This window comes from Sinocyclocheilus anshuiensis, unplaced genomic scaffold (assembly GCF_001515605.1).
Source record: "Sinocyclocheilus anshuiensis isolate Anshui unplaced genomic scaffold, SAMN03320099.WGS_v1.1 scaffold3132, whole genome shotgun sequence".
NCBI classification, from domain to species: Eukaryota; Metazoa; Chordata; class Actinopteri; order Cypriniformes; family Cyprinidae; genus Sinocyclocheilus; species Sinocyclocheilus anshuiensis.
In genome coordinates, this window is record NW_015554059.1 from 129657 (window position 1) to 151785 (window position 22129).

Sequence of the window (22129 nt, forward strand, 5' to 3'; positions counted from 1 at the left end):
TGCGCATGCAAATTTAATTTACGCTTACAGTCTTATGTACACTTCCACAACTCTTACCCTGCGTATGCAAATCTGTTTGACGTCATTCTACCTTCATATTTCGAGCTTTACCACCTGCGCCACTGAAGCTGGCAGTTGTAAGATGTTTTTTTTTTGCAGTGTTGTGTAACACTACCACACGTTGGTAGGCGGAGTTAGTTTAAGTACCCTCTGCCAAAATGAAAACAAAATAATGATTAAAAATAGCCTACAGGAGCGTTTTATTTTCATGAGAGGGCAATCGAATGTGCCCATTCTCTTTTGGGCTCTGTACCTTGTCGTCTATCCACCATAAACATTCATAAAGGGTTGCACTCGTCATTAAATTATGCACATATCCAAAAAGGAATTCATTATTATGCACATATCCAAAAAAGGAATTCATGATATCTTAAATAACAATTTTTACTAGTGAAAATGTAATTTTAACATGTAATATGTGTTGTGTAACACTACCACACGTTGGTAGGCGGAGTTAGTGTAAGTAGCCTCTGCCAAAATGAAAACAAAATAATGATTAAAAATAGCCTACAGGAGCGTTTTATTTTCATGAGAGGGCAATCGAATGTGCCGTTCTCTTTTGGGCTCTGTACCTTATTGTCTATCCGCCATAAACATTCATAAAGGGCAGCACTCGTCATTAAATTATGCACATATTCAAAAAGGAATTAATGATATCAACAATTTAATTTAATTCTTAATTCTAAATTTAATTCTTAATTCTTGAAATGTTAATTCTTGATATCAACAATTTAATTTAATTCTTAATTTAATTCTTAATTCTTGAAATGTTAATTCTTGATATCAACAATTTAATTGTCACTAGTGACAATGTTCATTTCTGATATCTTAAAATGTATTTCTGATATCAACAATTGGGAGGGTAATTTCTGATATCCAAAATGGCTTTCTTACTAGTAACAATCACATTCATGATATCAAGAATGAACATTTTAACTAGTAAAAATGTAATTGTTGATATCAAGAATTCATATCCTGAGAATGAATAAAAGTCCAAACGGCTTGCCATACAGCCCATTCATCAAGAGCAAGAGCTCCACTGCTCGCGAGATTTCCGTAGCTCGTCATCCCCGGTCTCCCTGGCGGAGCTCCGTCTTCCTCTCTCTCGCTGCGCTTCAGCCCACACTGACCTGACCCTGCCAGAGCGAAACAAGTCGACGTGCTGCCTACAACCGGCCCGGAGCCACAGTCCACAGCGCGTCCACTTAAGGAACGCCTTTACATCCCGACAGTAACAGTAATAGCGAGGACACGCCACCGCAGGTACGTGAAGCAGCGGCTTTATAGCGCTTTATATCCAGACTGTGGCAGTGAAGTGAAGCGTGAGTGGATGGAGCAGATCACACGGGGCCTAGCGCGCGGTCTGCTCCGCTGATCCCTCTCCGTGCCATGCCGCCGGGGAACACAGGCAGCCTTTCACTGGACAGGGGTTTGGATTTAAATGCTGAAATCCTGAGATCCAGGCTGGCGGTAGACCGAGAGGACGCGAGCTCACGATGTTAGTTAATTTGTGCTTTGCGTGCGGGTTTTAAGCCTGCTGAACAAGCTGATGTCCGATCAATCCACGCCTATTTCTTTAAAGCTAAAGCTAAAGCTAAGCTAGTGATTCTAATAAGTGCGATAGAGCTGAAGACTTGCGTTTTCGTTCTCCTGCTGTGATATTTTCACTTTCTTTCGCTGTCGAGTTGAGAAACACGCTTGACTAGGCTGTCCAGCAGGCTGTGCTTGTGCTGCTGGTTAACGTTAGTTGGTCAGTCATGTGTTATGGTCAGTGAAGTGTCAGTCAGTTCTTTAGTAAACAGGTCGACCTACTTTAAATCCCGACTGTCATGGACAGGCGTTGTGTAAGGACTTTGCTCCTTGTCCTGACCTACTGTTATCTTATCTTGAAGGAGTGAGCTTTATTGTAGACCTGATGTAAATATCCACCTCACAGTGGAAAAAAAATATTTTGTTTGGTCTTGAGTTTTCATTGAAACGCTTATCGCTGCCACTGGAGCCTGTTTTGACTTTAGTAGTCCTGGTTCTTCGCACATTCCTCTCGATGTAGCTAACGGGAAGGATTGTCTGTCAGAAGTAGTTGGGTGGCTTTTAATAGTCACTTTAAGTTTGCGCATGCGCACTGACGTGTCATTCAAAGAAATGGGAGGAAGCCTTCATGGCAAGGACACGTGTGTCCAAGACCTCATGAAATCACAATTGTGCTGTGGCTTTTAATCCATGCCTGGTGTTGCACACTTCTAAGGGTTTACTACTTGTAGCAGGTATATTTAAAATATACAGTCATTTCTAATGGGAAGATAAATCTAAAATTTAGATGACTCATAGATTGCAACAGTTGGGTTTCAGGAAGTAAAAATGGCACTCATTTTGACCATGAGAATTTTTTTTTTTTTTTTTTTTAATAAAGTATAAAGCTTTAAAGACAGACCTACTGTGAGCTCCAAGGATGTTAATCGATAGTATATGCTTTTGTTGAAGACATCAGCCTGTATCATTTCAAAATAATTTTTAAATAATTGTTTTACATTGGGATTCCTGGTGAAAAACTGCATTTACCCAAGATTCTGCAAAGAAATCTCCACAAATTAGACGATCAAAACAAGCAAATTGCGCTCTTTAGCATCCACCCACTTCCATGAAGCACTGCATGACTTCCTTTGCTCTCAAACTATTTAAATATTTGTATGTATATATTGCAAAATATGAATCTCTCTATCTCTCTCTCTCGATATATATATATATATATATATATATCTCAATAAATATATCTCAATAAATGTAAAATATATAGTTTCTATATGCATAATCAACTAGTTTGATATTTATCCATAATTTTTACATCAGATTTTGCCGTTCACATTGTTTCATGTTAAAGCTGTTAAGTACACAGTCTTCTACCTTTTTTGTCTTTTTGTCTGTTGCACGATTTTTTTGGCTTCAAATCTAAATTTGTAATGTTGTGATTCGCCTTGCAACATCAAGTAACTAATCATGGTCATCGCCTGTGATGTAAATTCATTTCAAACATTGGCTTTTTATTAAAACACAAAGCATATGTCTAGTCCCAAAAACTTCTTTCAATAGAAAATGTCATTACAGAAAATTGTGTTATTGAAGCATTTTGTGAAGTCTGTAAGTTTGTTTATATTGGTGAGGAGCTGCTCTTTTCACACATTGAAAAGTTGCACCAATATTGTGTACCCTTATTTTCCTCTCTTTGTCTGAACCATTGTTCTGAGAAGTGTGTATTTAAATAAAAACAGAGGTTTACGTAATTAAGACTAGTAGATGACTTCATTTTCACTTCCTGTGCCTCCTGAGCTGAAACGCACAACACAACAAAGAAAGGCTTTCCTATCTTTATCCTTCATGTTTCTGAGGGACCATTTTAATGTTTTGAACAGTTCTGTACAAATAGATTAAAACTGGATATATTTCAGTTCATTTCCTAGTTCAGGGACTCAAAAGTCATGTGAGTAGTAGTCGATCATGGGAATAGCTGTTTCCATCACCCTGTTTTTAGGCGCATTGCATCAGAAACGAGTGATGGTAACACCAAATTTCGAAAGAAAAAAAAATCCCTTAATCCGCAAAAAAGTTTTTATGCTTGCTTGAGGTGGTTTTTGACTGGTGCGAAAAAGTGTTAATGCGAATAATGGGAGAGGGAAACGCATTTGCCGAATAAACTCCTCCATGTGCATCAAAAAAGTCATGTGACTGCGCAATGGGACGGGATAACTTGACTAACCAGCGGACCGTTGCACAGCATCTGAAATGTTGTTATGGTCATTCTTAACTTAAATGCCTGCAAATTCTGTCGTTAAAGTGTTTCTGTATAATTGCCTCCCAGAACTGTCTTACACGACTGCGTTCCCAAACAGCAGGTATCCACCTCCGAAAGCAATGACCGCATTTATTGTTTCGTCTGCTCGCACTGAGGCGCAAGTAATTTATTATATATGAAAATTATTCTATTCTGTGGCTTCACCTACATTTCTTGGTGATATTTAGTGGCAGTTTATCAGGAAGTGACAATTTTGTTCTATTGGACTCGTTGGATGGAAACGGTGCTTATTCGCGAATGTTTTATGCGATATTCCAATTTTGCGCAGCGCATAAGTTAAATTTGCAGCTTTGGATGGAAACCCAGCTATTGATTGGCTGTGTTTGAATTGGAATATGTTGTGTGTACTGCCTCCAATTTAATAAAAATAGGCTGAAACTGTTTGCAATATGTAACGAAAAACATTTAGTTAGCACCGTAATATGAAATATCAGGTTACCTCATTGTTTTGCATTTTTAATTGTGGAATTTAGTTGTCATCTTGGAAATAATGCTGATTTTAATACATTTAAATTCTACGTTTTTTAATACATTTTAAATTCACAGAAAGTATTTTTATACATTTTAAATGTATATTGTTAAATTTTGGCAGCCTAATCATTTTAAATGTATATTGTTAAATTTTGGCAGCCTAATCAATGAGATATTAAAAATAAGGGTTGGTATTACATCTGGTTGACCACATTGCATTGTGGGATACAATACCCATCCTAGTAAACTCTGTGATACACATATTGGAAAATATAGGCCAGATGGGTATTCCATGCATGCAGTTCGCATACTATGCTCTACACTACAGAAATAGAAAGAGTAGTATAGCAGTATGGTATTCTGAACATAGCCAGGCAAAGTGTTTACTAATCCAGATGGAAGTGTGGCATTGTGTTGTTGAGCAGATAGGTCCACTTTGCTTGGCACCAGCTACATAAAGCAATGGTCTCTGGCAGATTTGCCATAGCTAAACACCTCAGCCTGTGGCAGTGTTTACAGACGCACTGCTTCCAAGTGATTCACATCTTTGTTTTTCATTTTCCTCTTAGCAGGGCAAAGAAAAGTACACGTAGTTTAGATCAAGTGAGCGCACCACACCCATCTCCACTTTGTTCTCTGTGCACAGGGCTGTGTGTATCTAACACACGTGAAGCCTAAGAAATGTGTTTCCACTTACTTAACAAGGAATATGCAAGTAAGGGCAATGAGCAGATTTAGCTTACACCTCAACAGCTGCTTGTCCTGTCTTGTATGTTTTCAAAATTCCTTTCCTGCATTTGCCATAATCTAGTATGCTTTCACACAAGTATTTTCACACAAGTATTATATTTTAGGCTTTTTTTTTTAACATTTACATCAAAATTTTAGCTGACTAATTAGGGCTGCAATGACTAGTTGATAAGCAAACTAAGTGTAGTCATTTTAATCAAAACTACAAAATGTATTGTTAAACATTAAATTAATTTTAGCGTTCAAAAGTTTGGGGTCGGGAAGACTTTATGCTTGGGGGTCGAAAGTCTCCTATGCTCACCAAGGGTGTTTTTCTTTGATTAAAAGTACAATAAAACCATAATAATATCAAATATTATTGCAATTTACAAAAACTGTTTTCTATTTTAGTATATTTTAAAGAATATTTTATGTAAGCAGGTATGATTGTTTATTGATATTAATTAAAACTTTAAGTAATACTTTAAGTATAGATTTTAATACTTGCACCCATCCAGAATCATTATTATTATTATTATTATTAGGGATGTAACGATTAACCGCGAGCCGGTTGAAAATCGATTCAAATATGTGACGATTCAAATCGGTTGAAGATATTTATTTTATTTGTGTTACTTATTTATTTGATTTGGGGCTTGTTTTAAAATTTCTATTTAGTTTTGTTATTTACATTTACATTATATTTAAATTTTGTAATTTAGCAGACGCTTTTATCCAAAGCGATTTACAAATGAGGACAATAGAAGCAATCAAAACCAACAAAAGAGCAGTAATATGCAAGTGCTATATTAGTATATTATTATTATAGTATTATATTTCAATTTCACAAAGAAATGTGCAGCATTTTGTCCAAGCAATAATAAAAGGACACATTTAATTTATAATTTGTCTTAAATCTAATTGTGTTAAAAAAAATTATAATAATCGTGAATCGAATCGAATCGTGAGTTGAGTGAATCGTTACATCTCTAATTATTATTATTATTATTATTATCTTTGTATGAATGAAGCAAATTATTTTTAAGTGTCTGATAATGGATATGGATTTAATCTTTTGTTTTATTTCTGTTTTTTTCACATAATTAATGCATGATTATTAGACTACGGCTGTAAAACATGCATTATGAATGTTTTGCTATAAATAATTAATTTCATTAATTATTAATGAAAACCATATTGGGAACTCACCACATGGTACCATTTTTTGGTAGACCTTATGATCAATAACAAAAAAAAAAAAAGTGAATATCAATGGAAAATATGGCTCAGACCGGTTACCTTTTTTATGCAATCATTATAATGGAAAATCTGAGAAATGCTGTGGAATGCATTTAAACATGGCAAAATGTGTTAAGCTGAGCTAATAGTACTACAATTTTTTTCTGGTAGCAGAAAGCACAATCAGATTAGACAAAATATTTAATAAATGTGCACACAGACTTGTGTAAATTACATGCATTCCAGTTCCACCCTGATTCTATCTTGGCCTGTCATGGGGCTAATTGCTTGTTAAAGGGGTCATATGATGTTGCTAAAAAGAACATTATTAATTGTATTTGGTGTAATGAAATGTGTTTATGCGGTTTAAGGTTCAGAAAACACATTCTTTTCCACATATTGTACATTATTGTTTCTCCTCTATGCCCCGCCTTTCTGAAACACGTCGATTTTTACAAAGCTCATCGGTCTGAAAAGCGAGGTGTGCTGTGATTGGCCAGCTATCCAGTGCGTTGTGATTGGCCGAATACCTCAAGCGTGTGACGGAAATGTTACGCCCCTACCATACTGTGATGATGCCCTGTCCGGCCGGAGCGACGAGCCGTTTTAGGTAGACGTGGCTGACTCTTAACCTTTATAAAGAATATCTCTTGGGATTTGAGACTTTAGTCTTTGCAACTTTACAGACCTTCTTTATGCACCAAGAGCTTGTAACACTCCAAAGAGAAAGGAAAAATTGAAATCGCATCATATGACCCCTTTAAGAACATGACATACTATAAATAAAGAGTTCATATGCATCTTTCACGGAAATGGTTTCTTTTGGCTAATTAATGTTGTGAGATGTGACCGGAAATTGGAGACTGTTAGACTGATGGCCTCTTTAAGGACTCCTGGGAAATTGCAGTAGAATGGTGCTCCTAAATGTATTCTTAATGTAATCGGTTTATCCATATTCCCAACACGGTAAATCTCTCGGATATGCGGAACTGAACAGACTCCAGTCAGACACTGAGCAAACGGCTGTTCCAGGACCTGGTGCTTCTTGTCACTGGTTTTCCTCACTGTCCTGAAGGCAGAATTCAGCCAGACATGTCATCCAGTACAACAGTGCACCAAACGTCCACTCTTATGGCTTTTTTTCTATGGTAGTAAACTGTTTCATTCTGTCCGACTCAGGGTTTTTCATTATCATCAAATTATTGTTAAAGGGGTCATATGATACTGCTAAAAAGAACATTATTTTGTGTATTTGGTGTAATGAAATGTGTTTATCCGGTTTAAAGTAAAAAAAACACATTATTTTCCACATACTGTACATTATTGTTTCTCCTCTGTGCCCCGCCTTTCTGAAACGCGTCGATTTTTACAAAGCTAGAGAAAGGAAAAAATGAAATCGCATCATATGACCCCTTTAACTAAAACTGAAACCATAAAAAATTGCATTTCTTGCAATGAATGAATGAATTTCTGCATGAATTAAAATGTCAGAAACACAAAAAAATTACTAAAACTTGACCTAAAATTAAAATGAAAACAGAAAATATAAAAATAAAATCTAAATCTAAATATTAACAAAAACTATAATAGTATATTGATACTAAAACCATTTTTTCTTATAAGGCCACACTGAGGCTTTTTAATGGCTAAGCTTTGGATAGATTATCATTGAAGGGGGAATCAGTGCCGTTTTCAGATCTGCGACCACTGCTGCATCAGCGTACTCGAGTGATATTTTCCCGACTGGATATTTTTGTTGCTTGCAAAGCCCCTCTGCACTTGAGTTTAGGATGTCAATTGAGTTAGCGAAGGGTGTCTTGAATGACCGCTCTGGCTTTGCATAGCTCCACAGTGTCATCTGTTCAACAAACAAATGCTGTTTATTTTATATGATAGAGGCTGTTTTAGCTTTGTTTTTGCTAAATAATAGCTCAGTGATCATATTGCTCATTTACAGTCTTTGTTCTCGCTGAAAAATTGGATGTGTGAGAGTGAGTGTCGCCCGCTCACGGGTGCTTAGCTTGATGTCAATAAGTAAACCCAGATTGCTGCCCTCAGCACACATACTAATTGGATCATACCACTGCGAAAGGGTGGAGGTGGAACGAACAAGCCAGAAATATAGAGGAGGTGATTAGGTGAAAATTAAAGTAAAAGTTAACCACAGAGGAGGCGGCGTTCCTGGGCAGTCGGTGAATACTGTTGGTTGGCCATATTAGAACATCTTATGCAATTTGCTGAATAAGTGTGCCAAGGTGTGATGATTTTGCTTTGCCTGAGGCATTCTGTTATGCATTCTGTTATGCATTGCCTGCTGAAAGTACAAATGGATAGCAACTGACAATACACAACTTTATCTCAAGATGTTTAAGATGATAATGAGATTGATTCTGATTCTGAGGGGGTAATCTGATGTGGTTTACCTGTAGGTCTGTTGCTTAGAATTAGACACCACTAAAGCAATATAATATCCAAAGAGCGTTATGTAGTTGCAGGAAAAGGATGCCATATCACCATGTACACTGCTGCTAAATACAGGTGTCACTCTTATTGTGCTGTCTCATTAGGCTTATATTTACAAATAATTGTTGGCAAACTGTTAGCAGCTATGTTTGTGGTTTTGCAGCTGCAAGATGTAATGCGGTTGCCACTAGGGGTGTGCGATGTTGACAAAGTAAAATCTTGATATTTTTGGTGATAACATTAATTAGGCGATATTTTCTGGGAGTGCTCACTTCGGGTGGGTGCAGCTGCTGTGCACACATTAAAAACAGTGCGTGAGTAATGAATCGAGTTCTTTCGCTGCTTCTTGTTCTTTTAAAATCGCTTGATCTTGTAAATTGGCATATTAATCTGCGAATCACATGCGTGCCTGAACTGTGGGGCCTGTTCCGTACGTATCACAGATCAGCTGCGATTTGTTTAACCCGTAATATAGGCTATGACAGATCAGAACAATCATTAATTTAATAATTGAACATTTCATTTACATGAAATCGTCAAATTGCTACTCCATAGCAATCGCATACAACAAAACGGAATACAGAATAATTACAACAATCATTAACGCTCAATAAATAACAGTGTGTCATACACATATTTCCCAGAACGTTCTTGCGACCCGGTAACAACACTTCCACAGGCCGGTACTGGGTCGCGACCCGGTGGTTGGGGACCTCTGACCTAAAATGGAAATCATCATTGGGAAAAAATTTATTTGAAGTGTAGTTTGACTGTTTAGTTTGGCTTATGTCCCATTAATATATTTACATTTACATTTTGTCATTTAGCAGATGCTTTTATCCAAAGCGACTTACAAAGGAGGACAGTAGAAGCAATCATAACTAACAAAAGAGCAACTATATGTAAGTGCAAATGACAAATCTCGGTTAGCCTAACGCAGTACTAGTGTGACCAGACTAGGGCTGTCAAAGTGGCTGAAAAACAAAATTTGAATTTTTTACTTTAATATTATCAGTATTCGAATTTAAAAGGCATAATTTCAGTTAGGGGGAAAAAAGCTTTTGGCTTCTCTCCTGAGGCCACAAGAGGGCGCATCGAACAAAATATTATGCACGTTTCTTCAAAGCATAATAAAATAACAACTATCTTTGAAAAAATGTATAAACTATATATAATTAGTTGCTTAAAGAGCAGGTCATATTGGTTTTTGAAAAATATCTCTTTTGCAATTTATAACGTAGCTATCCTTAAATGAAAACAATCTGCAAAAAGTGCATGATAAACAAATATATTGTCTCTCAAAAGAGAGAGTCTATTCTGAATCGCCTTAACGAGTCGTCATATTTTAGAATCTTTTGCCTGTTACCGGTATACGTCACTGGGTAACACATTTGCATAATCCCCGCCTGCCCGTGAAATACGAACAGAGTCTGACCTGCCCACAAACACTTCCGCTAGTTAGTGTGTTTACATCATGTTGAGAAGACGCTGTGTTCAAGGATACCACAGAAATACAATTCGAACCTTTTGTTGTGTGCATGTCATTTTACCAAGGATTGCTTCTCTAATCTTGACTTTTATCTTCGTTGGCTTCTAATCTTCTTTATTTGGAGTTTATGACTTATGCTGCAGCCGGCCACCAGATGGCGATCAAAGTTTTGGCTTCACTTTTTAGGTCAGATAAGGCACACTTGGTCATTTCATTAGAGCACGAAAAATTGCAGCTGCTCTGAGACACACAACAGTTTTGCTCCAGCTTTTTTGAACATATTTTTGTTGGTGAAACAGAGCAAAAACTGACAATATTATGTCCAAAATGTAACTCACTCAATAACAACAAAATTTTTGTTAAACTTTTGTATAAAATCAACACATTTGCGATCGCAATAATGAGCTGATATTTGGGAAAACTGTGTTCCTGCTTGTGTGATATTACTTTATATCATATCTTACAAATATACAAAACAAAATCTCATTCAGGGATATTTTTTGCCCTAATAACTTTTCAATTATAGTGTCATCCAGTAGGCTTCATGAAGCATTGAATGGTTTTGGACTCTCAAGACTTGTTTTTGTTTGTTTTTTTGCCAAGTGAGTGACATACTCGATTATGTCAGCTCCCATATTGGTAAAACTGCAATTACAATATTATTGTAGACGATAAATATCGCACACCCCTAGTTGCCACTCACAAACTTTTGCATTGTGTTAGTAAGTGACCATCTGGTTTGGTTAAGTAGTCTTGATATTATGTCTTTTTTCATGTTAGTATTTCGGCCAATTTTGATTCTTTTGCATTTGTCAAGTGGCTGTTTGGCCCTATTGTCATGCATCCTGCTGGACTGAACATTTGTGCTCAATTCTGTCTTTCTGTTCTTTATTGCATTCTTCAAGAATGGCGCTGGACATGGCTGACTCACAGTACCTTCTCATCCTGGCACCGTCGCTGGTCATTGCTCTCATGTTCCTCTTTTTCTGGCTCTTCATGAAAGAGACTTCCTACGATGAGGTTCTGGCCCGCCAGAAACGAGACCTCAAATTGCCTCCCGCCAAGCCCGATACTCGTAAAAAGAACGAGAAAAAGAAGAACAAGAAGAAGGAGACTGGCGGAAGTGGATTGGGAGGAGGTGGGGGCGGCGAGTCAGAGGAAGACCTGAGGGATTTCGATACATCTGATGCCACTAGCCCTACCTCGAATGATGAAGATTCTGAGGTGGTGCCCGTGAGTCCACCTGTTGCTGCTCCGGTCCTGGCAGAACCTCCGTCTGGGATAAGAGAAAGAAAAAAGAAAGAGAAAAAGCCAAAAGCTTCTCCAACAGCTGCTCCAGCTGCTGCCCCAACGGTTGTACCCCTTTCCCGTACAACCCCAACTACTCCTCCAACTTCAGAAGAACCAGAAGTCAATGGCTCCAAACCTGCTGTCCGTAAGGAGCCGCCCCTCCCCCTGACCAAACAGTCCAGTCCACCGCAGCCTCAGGCCACGCCCTCTGCCCCCACTGAGACTACCAGCAAAAAGAAAGCCAAGAAGCAGAAGAGTGAGTCTGGTGAGTGGACTACCTACAAATAGGAATATGTCTTATGCAAATGCCATGCAATTGCTCCTTGAAAATGTGCAATGTTCTCATTCATGAGGGCAATCCAGCTTTTGAACTGTAAAGCCTAAAAGTATACTTTAGTTATGATGCAAGCACTTTGCATATATGTACAGCTGGTTTTTGCAGTTCTTCCAAATATTTCCAGATGCCGAAATTCCAGTGCATCACTACTAAAAATCATTCAGAACCAGAACCATTCAAAAACCATTCAGAACACCCTGACAACCACCATCATTACCCTAACAACCACCCAGAACACCTTCTTCTCATGTTCCTCTCTGAAGATTTCTGACTCTTATTTCTCACAGAAGAGCATCCACCTGAGGTTAAGCCTGATCTGTGTCCTCCTGTGGTGAAGAAGGAGGAGCCTGTGATCACCGAGGTGGAGGTAAAGGCAAAGGACGGAGCCGCTCCTTTTGCCACAGCAGCACCACCAACTGCCTCTAGCGGCAGTGGGCGTAGGAAGAAGAAGCAGAAGGTGGAACCTGTCATCACAGGTAAGAATAAGCCAAAATCAGACAAACTAGAGAGGTTAAAATTCTCAGTTGAGTCAACAGTGAGAGCAAAAGGGAAAGGTCAGTGAATCAATAAAGTGGGCATCTGGTCTGTTAGATATATGGCAAGGTTTTATAAAGCCCATATCACACAATATAAAAGGGTTATTTCAGCTAAACATGAAAATCTATGATCATTTGCTCACCCTCATGTTGTTCCAACCATATGACTGACTTGCTTCCAAGCAGTGTTGGGCAAGCTACTTGTAAAATGTAGTGAGCTAAGCTAGCATTTACTCTACATTAAATGAAGCTTCACTACACTGAAGCTACCCTCTGGGAAATGTAGCAAGCAAAGCTACAGCAACATGGCAAAAGAAGTTTACTACATTTAAGCTATTTTTTACAATTTCATTTTTATATTGAACCAACTTCATTCCAAGTCCGTGCTATCTCAGTGATCAATAAAACTATAAGTCAAACAGATAGGCAGGCATAATTGTTCAGTTCAGTTGTTTATTCAACAACTGTTTCGAAACCAATTTGGCAAAAAAAAAAAAAAAATGTGATCCACATAAAAACAAAACCAGGTATCGAGAGTGTATGTTCATGCGTTCGCATCTGGGTTTGCATTTCCGATTTGAGCTCGAGCTTCAGAAATGCTTGGAAAAATGTAGCTGGTGTGGACGCTACCACACTACTTGAACAATAAAAGAGCTTTGCTACTGAAAAGCTATTTTATTCAGAAAACAGCGACGCTATTGAGAACAACACTGCTTCCAAGGAGCACAAATGGAGATGTTCTGAAGGTGTTCTGTATTCTGCCCTTTTCTCTTCAAGGAAACTATACCAATACCAGTGGTTGTGACGCACCAAAAGGAGCAAAAAAGCATCATAGAAAAGTGGTCTATATGCTTTCATATCTCACTCGAGCAAATTCAAACTGCATAGTCGAGAAATATTTTTGTGGACTTATGAGTTCTATGGACTACTGCAATGCAGGGTCAGAAATTAACTTTTCCATTAAGGGGCAATATTTTCCCCCTAGGATTGATTTCCAGGGGCATATTTTACCCTTGTAAGGGCAATTTTTATAATTAATTATTAATTGTATCTGTTGCCTTTTATGCCAAATGCTTAAATTTAACCAATTACATAAACCAATTAGAATACTATTAACTGTTACCAATAACGACAAACTGTTTCAAATTGTAAAGAAATTCTACATTCAAAAAAAGACCTCATAACAGGGTAGGGCTGCAATATTATGAAAAATAAATATTGTCAATTATTCCTCTTGATATTGTAATAATGGTAATGTCGATTAATAGAATACATATAAAAACATTTTTGTGTTTGGAGAAATGGCAGGTCAAATTTTGGCTCCAGACAAGCATGTTGGTTCATGATGTAGTCTAATGCAAATTACAATCACTGAAGCTTCTAATAGGCTAAATTAATCTCTTACTTGCATCGTATCTGCAGTTTATTGTTTATAATGAGAGAATTCAGTCAGTAAGTGCGTACACGCAACAGAACTCCGGTGTTTACAGCACTGACTAATCAAAAAGCCTCTGATTGGCCACATTTCCATTGGAAATGTGTGATTGGTTGTAATTCTCAGTGCTGCCAAAAACAACACATAAAAGGAAATCTGATGCAACGTACGCAGATCTAACGGTAATGCAGCGAATTGACGCTTTCCCTGCATTTTAACATTTTATTTTAACTGCGACAGCCGTAATATATTTAGTTTAATTGTGCAGGGGTTGCACATTTTTTAACCTCATTATCTTGAATTTGTATGGTAGTTTTGTTCATTTTGGTAGTATTTTTTGCCACAAGCCCCCGTTAAATTCCGACCCTGCTGTAGTGCATTTTTAACTTTAACTTGGAAGTGTCCTTCCTCATTCACTGTTATTGTATGGAAAAGAGCAGCATGAACATTCTTCTAAACTTCTCCTTTTATGATCTATAGAAGAAACAAAGTTAAACCGGTTTGGAGCAACATAATGATGAGTAAATGATTTTAGTTTTGTGTAAAGTATTGCTTTAATAATTCCTGTGGTCATATTTGTTTCAGTGGCTGAGGCACATGTCCAGTCCTCAGCCCCAGTCACTCAGACTGACTCCACCACCTCGACAAACCACCAGAGCAACCAAAACAATGAGGCTCCGTCCCCTGCTCCTGCACCCACCAAACATGGCAAGAAACAGAAGAGCGAAACTAACAAAGGTACTTGGCATCTTTTAATAGTTTTTTTTACAGTATCACACAGAAAGGGGAATATAGCTGGATTTTAATTATTTTGAACATTTTTATTGATGCTTTTCCATTTTGAATAAGTTATTACAAGTTATTATAAGTAAATTACACTGTCAAGGTCCAGAAAAGTATGAAAGACATCTCAGAATAGTCCATCTGCCATCAGTGGTTCAACCATAACGTTATGAAGCGGCGAGAATACTTTTTGTATGCGAAGAAAACAAAAATAATGACTTTATTCAACAATTCGTCTCCTCTGTGTCTCTCTGCATCACCGTAGTGCCATTTTGGAGAATTTGAGCTGAACGCAGGCAGGGTACGCACTTCTGTGTCAGCCGCGCCACAAGGATATGTTTTCTACGTGTATTTACGCTTTGATTTGAAAGAAAACAGTGCATCCTTGTGGCGCGGCTGACACAGAAGAGCATACGCTGCCTGCGTTCAGCTCAAATTCTCCAAAATGGCACTACGGTGATGCAGAGAGACACAGAGGAGACGAATTGTTGAATAAAGTCGTTATTTTTGTTTTCTTTGCGTACAAAAAGTATCCTCGTCGCTTCATAACGTTATGGTTGAACCACTGATGGCAGATGGACTATTCTGACGATGCTTTTCATACTTTTCTGGACCTTGACAGTGTAATTTACTTGGCAGTCAATGGGACAGTCACAAGCCTCCCGGTTTTCATCCAAAATATCTTAAATTGTGTTCCGAAGACGAACAAAGCTTTTACGGGTTTGGAACGACATGGGGGTAAGTGACTAATGACAAAATTTTCATTTTGGGGTGGAGTAACCCTTTAAGAGACCGCATAATCTGTGATCCCATAAAATACTGCCTACGGAGGGTTTTGAAATTGTGATCATTTCCTGATGGTATGAGCAGGAGGCTGATATGTGTCTGTTTTTGTGCAGAGAACTCTGAGGTGAAGCTCAAGGAGCTGCTGGCCAGTCTGAGTGGACTTGTGCTGTCAGATTCTGATGTGGTCAGTCTCGTCTCGCTGCTCCGAGACAAGAGTCCCAACGCTTTGGACAGCTGGTATAAGGTAAGAGGATTAGGTTGACTTTTATTTTTTGATTAGTGTTTTTTGCCATCATGCAGTAATGAAATGTGTTTAGTGAAAGCTTGAGTTATCAGATTTCTGATGATTTTTCTGGTTTTGCTTTCTCAGTCTGCAGCTAAGTTTGAGCCCTCAGCCCAGCAGCTCGCAGAGAAAGATCGTCTTCTGAGCACGCTACAGGAGGAGGTGTCCATCGCCAAGGGCAAAGTCAAACAGTTAAGCCAGGTTAGTAATTTATTTCATTTATATTTCCTGATGTGAGTACCAGGTTTTTATGTGTGTGTTGCTTTCCATGAATAAGGTTTTAATGGTTATTAATTAATTAAATATTTAGGTTTATTTATTACTAGAAAATAATCATCTCAGGGTTGTAAACACTATTAAGACATGTTGCCAAAGTTTTTCAAAATTTGCATACCTCATTTAAAACAAACCTGCTTATATAATGTTTAAGTTAATTTGAGAAAAAAGGTTCTGAATAATTAGACTATTTTTTACCTTTTCTGGCTAAAAATTAAAATGGTCTTTTTATGAATTTCAAGACCTTTTTTGTAAAGTGCCACATAAACATCCTATAGTTATGACACAATATAGAAAATAAGTACCATAAATATAACTGACAATTTAAATATAACTTTAATGAGCTTGGTAGTAATTTATTGAATGGCACTTCAGGAACTGCAAGCTGAGAAGCAGAAGACAGGCCGTGTGGAGTCTGTGCTGCATGAACATTGCGTTGCCAGAGAAAAAGACATCATGCAGGTGAAAGCTCAGAGCTTCCAGGAGATGCAGATTAAGGTAATCAATCTTGATGACCGATCGGACGGTCACGCAGAAGGCAAATTGTAGATTAGTGGACTAGATCTGACCATGCAAGACATAATAGAGCATAAGAAAGCATGCTTAATGTGGTATTTTTATGTGTAAGAACATCCAATGACAAGTGAACTTTCTCTCTGCAGTTCCAACAGTTAAGAGAACAGCTGGACGGTCAGATTGCTCGACTGCAGCAGGAAAACGGCATCCTGAGGGATGCTGTGGAGAGATGCTCCACCACCAACCAGATGGAGACCAAGTGAGTCCTACCAACTGCCAAATTCCCCTCCTTTGGTCCACTTATAGTGTCAAGATTCCTAATGTAATTTTTCATGATCATCTTCCAGCCTTTTTCTACATTTTTTTTTTTTGGAATTAAATAGGGTTTTCACAGAACAATTCATGTTCAGAAGTGGCACAAACTGTTAAAGGGATAGTAATAAGTAATGAACTATCCCTTTAAAGTCAGACTGAAATGATCAGTCAAGCTATTTTATCTCAAAAGACCAAAGAAAGTGTAATTCCTCATGCTATGGCCACTTTAGAGCACTTCCATGTTGACACTTGGAATTTTCAGGCACTTAAGTGTCAGGATTGGTGGAAACACTGGACATTTCCACAATCTTTTGCGTACTTAGATGGTTTACCTTTAATGTGTGTTTTCAGGCATTCATCCGAGCTGAATAATCTGCATTCAGAATGCAACGGCCTGATGAAAGAGCTAGCAGAGACCAAAAACAAGCTGCAGCAGGAAGAGTTGCAACGGAAGAGTCTAGAAGTCAACTACAAGCAAAATGTTTCCCAGCTGGAGGTGCCTGTCACATCATTGTCTCAAAGCCTTGCACAATACACATCTTTTAACAACTTAACTTTTTAACATCCCATGAGTCCCATTTTTATTAGAACACCGAACAAGGCATTTACAAAATGTATAAAAGAAACATTTTTAAAAGTTTTATGATGTGTATAAAATATGTAGCTAACTACCTTGCACAAGTTTAGAGGTGTGATGTTAGTTTAAACAGTCATGTTCAGATGCTGTGCTAATTGACCTTCAATTGAAGAGTTTTGAAAGCTGTTTTAAAACCAGCGTCGCTTGCCCAGCTACTCATAATTTAAAAAATGCAGTCAGAACTGCACAAGGTAAACAGCCCCCTTTCCAGCGGTGCGCTAAATCAGTAAAATCATGTAATGTGACTTTTGCAAAATGGGACATGCTTGATTTATTAGAGTTGATTAGATTTATTCATGTTTTTAAAAGCACGAAAGAGAACTTGCACTGTTCCTCAGGAGGCTTTCTGTGCATGCGCTCGGAGACGAAACAGAACACCGACAAGTAAAGTCAACATTTAGCTTAAGGTGCTTGCCTAAATACACGCAAAAAGGTGTTAAAATGTGGCACTTGGTGATTATTCACGTAAACCCTCATTGGTTATGTCTTCAGTTAACGTAAACCGTTGAGAATGAAAATATGTGTGTAACAGTAAATTGGATCCGTGCGGCTCTTAAAGGGGTCATATGATGCTTTTTTAAAGATCATTATTTTGTGTATTTGGTGTAACAGGCTAATATTCCTGCTGCTGACTGTGTGCTTAATATTAATCAAGCAACAAAAAACAAAGAGACAATCACTCACTGCTCTTGACTGAAGGACTTTTGTAGCTATAATAAGAAACAAAGGAAGTTTAATTCTTACAGTGAAGACTATGCGGTTTTATTTTACATTTGATTATTCAGATTCTGTAGTAGGCTGTTAACTGAATACTTGCTTAAACAACTTAAAGTACTGTTTGTTTCATTTGTATCTTTTCTATTGTACTTGTCCTTTGCTTTTTTTATTACTGACAGTTTAATTATTTTCAATAATTTGAGGACTTTCTTTGTTTTTACTAATATTAGTTACCCTAGTATTCTGCTGTGGTATTGAGAATTGTGAAATTTCGCTGGTCTCTAAAATGACCATTTCATAGCAACCTTATTTACAGAAAATCTATATTTGATATATATCGCTATCTTTATATAAATCACTCATATAAAGTTTTGGTCATGTGGCCCACTCGTAATCGTGTTAAATAATTGTGATTACAATATTGACCAAAATAATCGTGATTTGATTTTTGCCATAATCGAGCAGCCCTACGGGAATTTTTAGAGAAGTGTGTTTGATTATTTCCTCTGCTCACTTTATGCACTTTGATTTGTATTTTTAATGTTTCAATTTCCATTTTCCTTACAACACTGCTTGTTGGCAGAATTAGCTTGTTATAGGAACTCTTGAAAACAGCTGAGCTTCTCTTTAATGTCTCTAAAATGTAGCATCTGTTTGTAGCGCCACTACTTTTAGCTACTTAATCCCTATTGAGTTGAAACTGTTTTGTATCTTTTGTTGCAGGATGCGAAACGTCGTTGGGAAGAGCTGCAGAACTATTTGCACAACGTGAGTGCAGAGAGAGAAAAGCTTCAGGCTGCTAAACAAGGTAGAAACACACATGCACACCCTCTTACAGACATCAAGTGTTCTGCACACACCACTTAACCAGTGTCTTCTGTGTCTTCTCAGAGCTGCAGAATCAAATGATGGCTGTGGAGAGCGAGATAACCAGTAAAAACAAGGAGATCCAGACTCTCCACAGCAGCCTGACGGACACTCTCATCTTTAAAGAGCAGGAGCAGCAGAAGGTCAAGCATCTGGAGCAGAAGGTCATGCAGCTGTTGGAGGCTTCTCAGCACACCATGCAGCCTGACGACCAACTACAGGAACAAGTCCAGGTACCTGAGGAATCACTGTACTCCTCGAACTCTAAAGAAGCATGTATGCATGTTATATGGCTGCAGATCATCACACAATGTTGTCGTTTATAGGATCTTCTTAAAGAAAACAAAATGCTGAAAGTTCAGATTGATAATCTTCAGACTCAGCTCAACACTCAGGTATGTGTGTGGGTTGCTGGATGAAGGTGAATCTGTCTCTGCTTGTTGGTGGACAGTCATGTTTAAGAGTCATTTCTTTGTTCCTCCTCTTAGGCTACAACAGTATCACATTTCGATGAGCTTCAAAAACTGTAAGTGATCAGCGCAAAGCTTCCTTGTTTTATAGTTTTGCAAAAAATAAGGCATGTTTCAGACTGCACATGTAAACGCAGCCCTCTACGGACACCTTGGCAATTGAATCGCCATTGGCTAGTAAATTTTTTATTTACTCGCCAGACTGAAATACTATACTTATATATACTATATATATATATATAAATAAATAAATAAATAAATAAAACCATGAACTTAGGGCTGGTGCTTTTTTTGGTCATTCAGTGTTCCTGTAAAAAAAACGAACAATAATACTGATAAGATATTATTATTATTATTATTATTATTATACGAATTTTACTAATAAGAACAATATAAAGCGCACCAAGGATTAACGAGCTTTTCTTGTGTCTGGCAGTCCTGGTGTTCGGTGCTCTGTAGTGCCGGCCAGACAGTAAGAGTTCAAAAAGGAGATGGTTTGGATGTGAGGGATCCAGAGTGATTTTCTGAGCCCATTTCCTCACTCTGGATGTATACAGGTCTTGAAGGGTGGACTGGGCAGCACAAATAATTCTTTCAGCAGTCCGAACCTTCCTCTGCAGCCTTCTGATATCTGATTTGGTAGCTAAGCCAAACCAGACAGTTATTGAAGTGCACAGGACAGACTCGATGACTGCTGAGTAGAACTGTTTCAGCAGCTCCTTTGGCAGGTTGAACTTCCTCAGCTGGCGAAGGAAGTACAACCTCTGCTGGGCCTTTTTAACAATGGATCTGTTGGGCCTTTTTAACAATGGAGTAAATGTGATTGTCCCACTTCAGGTCCTGAGAGATGATGGTGCCCAGGAACCTGAATGACTCTACTGCAGCCACAGTGCTGTTCATGATGGTGAGTGGGTGGAGTGCTGGGTGGTTTCTCCTAAAGTCCACTATCATCTCCACTGTTTTGAGCATATTCAGCTCCAGGTTGTTAAGACTCAACCTAGCTTCTATATGCAGAGTCATCATCATCCTGGATGAGGCCGATGACTGTAGTGTCGTCTGCAAACTCCAGGAGCTTGACAGAGAGGGCAGTAGAGGTGCAGTTGTTGGCGTACTGGGAGAAAAGCAGTGGGGAGAGCACACATCCCTGAGGAGCGCCAGTGCTGATGGTGCAGTTGTTTGACATGAATTTCCCCAGTCTCACTAGCTGTTGCCTATCTGTCAAGAAGGTGGTGGTGATCCATTGACAGATAGAGCTAGGAACAGAGGGCTGGGTTAGTTTGGTCTGGAGGAGTGCTGGGATAATTTTATTGAAAGCCGAACTGAAGTCCACAAACAGGATCCTCACATAAGTCTCTGGTTTGTCCAGATGTTGTAGGATATAATGCAGCCCCATGTTGACTGCATCATCCACGGACCTCTTTGCTTGATAAGCAAACTACAGGGGTTCCAGTAAGGGTCCAATGATGTCCTTCAGATAGGCCAACACCAGTCTTTCAAACGACTTCATGACCACAGATGTTAGGGCCACAGGTCATTAAGTCCTGTGATTTTGGGTTTCTTTGGGATGGGCATGATGGTGGAGCGTTTGAAGCGGGAATGGAGTTTGCACAGCTCCAGAGATCTGTTGAAGATCTGTGAAAAGATGTGGGCCAGCTGGTCAGCACAGGTTTTCAGACAGGCTGGTGAAACACCGTCTGGGCCTGGTCTTTTTCTTCTCTTCTGTTTCCTGAAGACCTGACGCACATCATCTTCACTGATCTGAAGTGCAGGATGAGGGGAGAGGGGGGTTGCTGGAGGTGTTAATGTTTGTGTAGAGAGTTGGTCAGGGCGGGTGTAGGCATGGGACGATAACCGGTTTCAAGGTATACCGCGGTTTGGAAAAGTCACGGTTTCAAAACCACTAAAATTTTCCATTATACCGTTCCTGCGGTATGCGCAGTTTTTTTACGTGTCGTCAAAGACGGAAAGTGCAGGACTCCCTCAGTTGTGTGCAGCGAAGAGCATAACGAGTCACACGACCCCTCCCCCTCGGCCCCTCCGGTTGGTGCGAGCAGTCAGTGAGAGTCACCTGTGTGTAGGATGGCCGAAGGAGATGAATCCCTGGAACTTTTTCTGCCGTCAAAAAAGACGAAGTCTGTCGTATGGGAATTTTTCGGGTAACGTAGACTAACCCATGTTCCGTACACAATGATGTTCCGTACAGATGACGTTTTAGCTCCGATTGCTAAATAAATACTTCCAGGTCGAACATAAACTATATATCTGTGTCATCTTCATTTCTCCCTCTTTCCCCCCCGATCAAGACAGAGACCCACCCGCCGTTTGTTTCAGTGTTGAAATAAATACTATTTGGCTTGCTACCGAGGCAGATAACATGGCTAATTAACTAGCTATCGTCAACTAGTTTCCTCCCTCACGTTACTTCACAGAGTGAGGAATAGCCTCACGTTACTTCACAGAGGGAGGAATAGCAGTCTAAACGTACTGTACTTGTCTGCGATTTAGTACAATAATAAAATTTAGCTCGTATCACGTCTATACTTTTAAGCCTCCTGCCATTGTTTACATCTGTTCAAAATCACG

At 38.7% G+C, this 22129-nt stretch overlaps 1 protein-coding gene and 1 long non-coding RNA gene across 7 annotated transcripts in view; one reads left to right on the top strand and one right to left on the bottom strand.

The window, feature by feature from the left end:
• Positions 1-1068: 1068 nt before the first annotated feature.
• The window catches only part of LOC107668535 (kinectin-like), a 49281-nt gene continuing 28220 nt past the window's right edge, over positions 1069-22129 (top strand). For all 6 annotated transcript variants that reach the window (XM_016460438.1, XM_016460440.1, XM_016460442.1 and 3 more), the window contains exons 1-13: positions 1069-1323; positions 11204-11853; positions 12213-12401; positions 14482-14634; positions 15579-15709; positions 15836-15949; positions 16400-16522; positions 16687-16799; positions 17207-17351; positions 18933-19017; positions 19101-19309; positions 19403-19471; positions 19565-19602. In XM_016460438.1, the coding sequence (XP_016315924.1) occupies positions 11205-11853; positions 12213-12401; positions 14482-14634; positions 15579-15709; positions 15836-15949; positions 16400-16522; positions 16687-16799; positions 17207-17351; positions 18933-19017; positions 19101-19309; positions 19403-19471; positions 19565-19602 (2018 nt within the window). In that variant the 5' untranslated portion in view covers positions 1069-1323; position 11204. The remainder of the gene's footprint in view (positions 1324-11203; positions 11854-12212; positions 12402-14481; positions 14635-15578; positions 15710-15835; positions 15950-16399; positions 16523-16686; positions 16800-17206; positions 17352-18932; positions 19018-19100; positions 19310-19402; positions 19472-19564; positions 19603-22129) is intronic.
• LOC107668540 (uncharacterized) overlaps positions 7745-22129 on the bottom strand; it is an 18139-nt gene continuing 3754 nt past the window's right edge. Inside the window, exon 3 of the long non-coding RNA XR_001631908.1 lies at positions 7745-7764. This is a non-coding gene — a long non-coding RNA (uncharacterized LOC107668540). The remainder of the gene's footprint in view (positions 7765-22129) is intronic.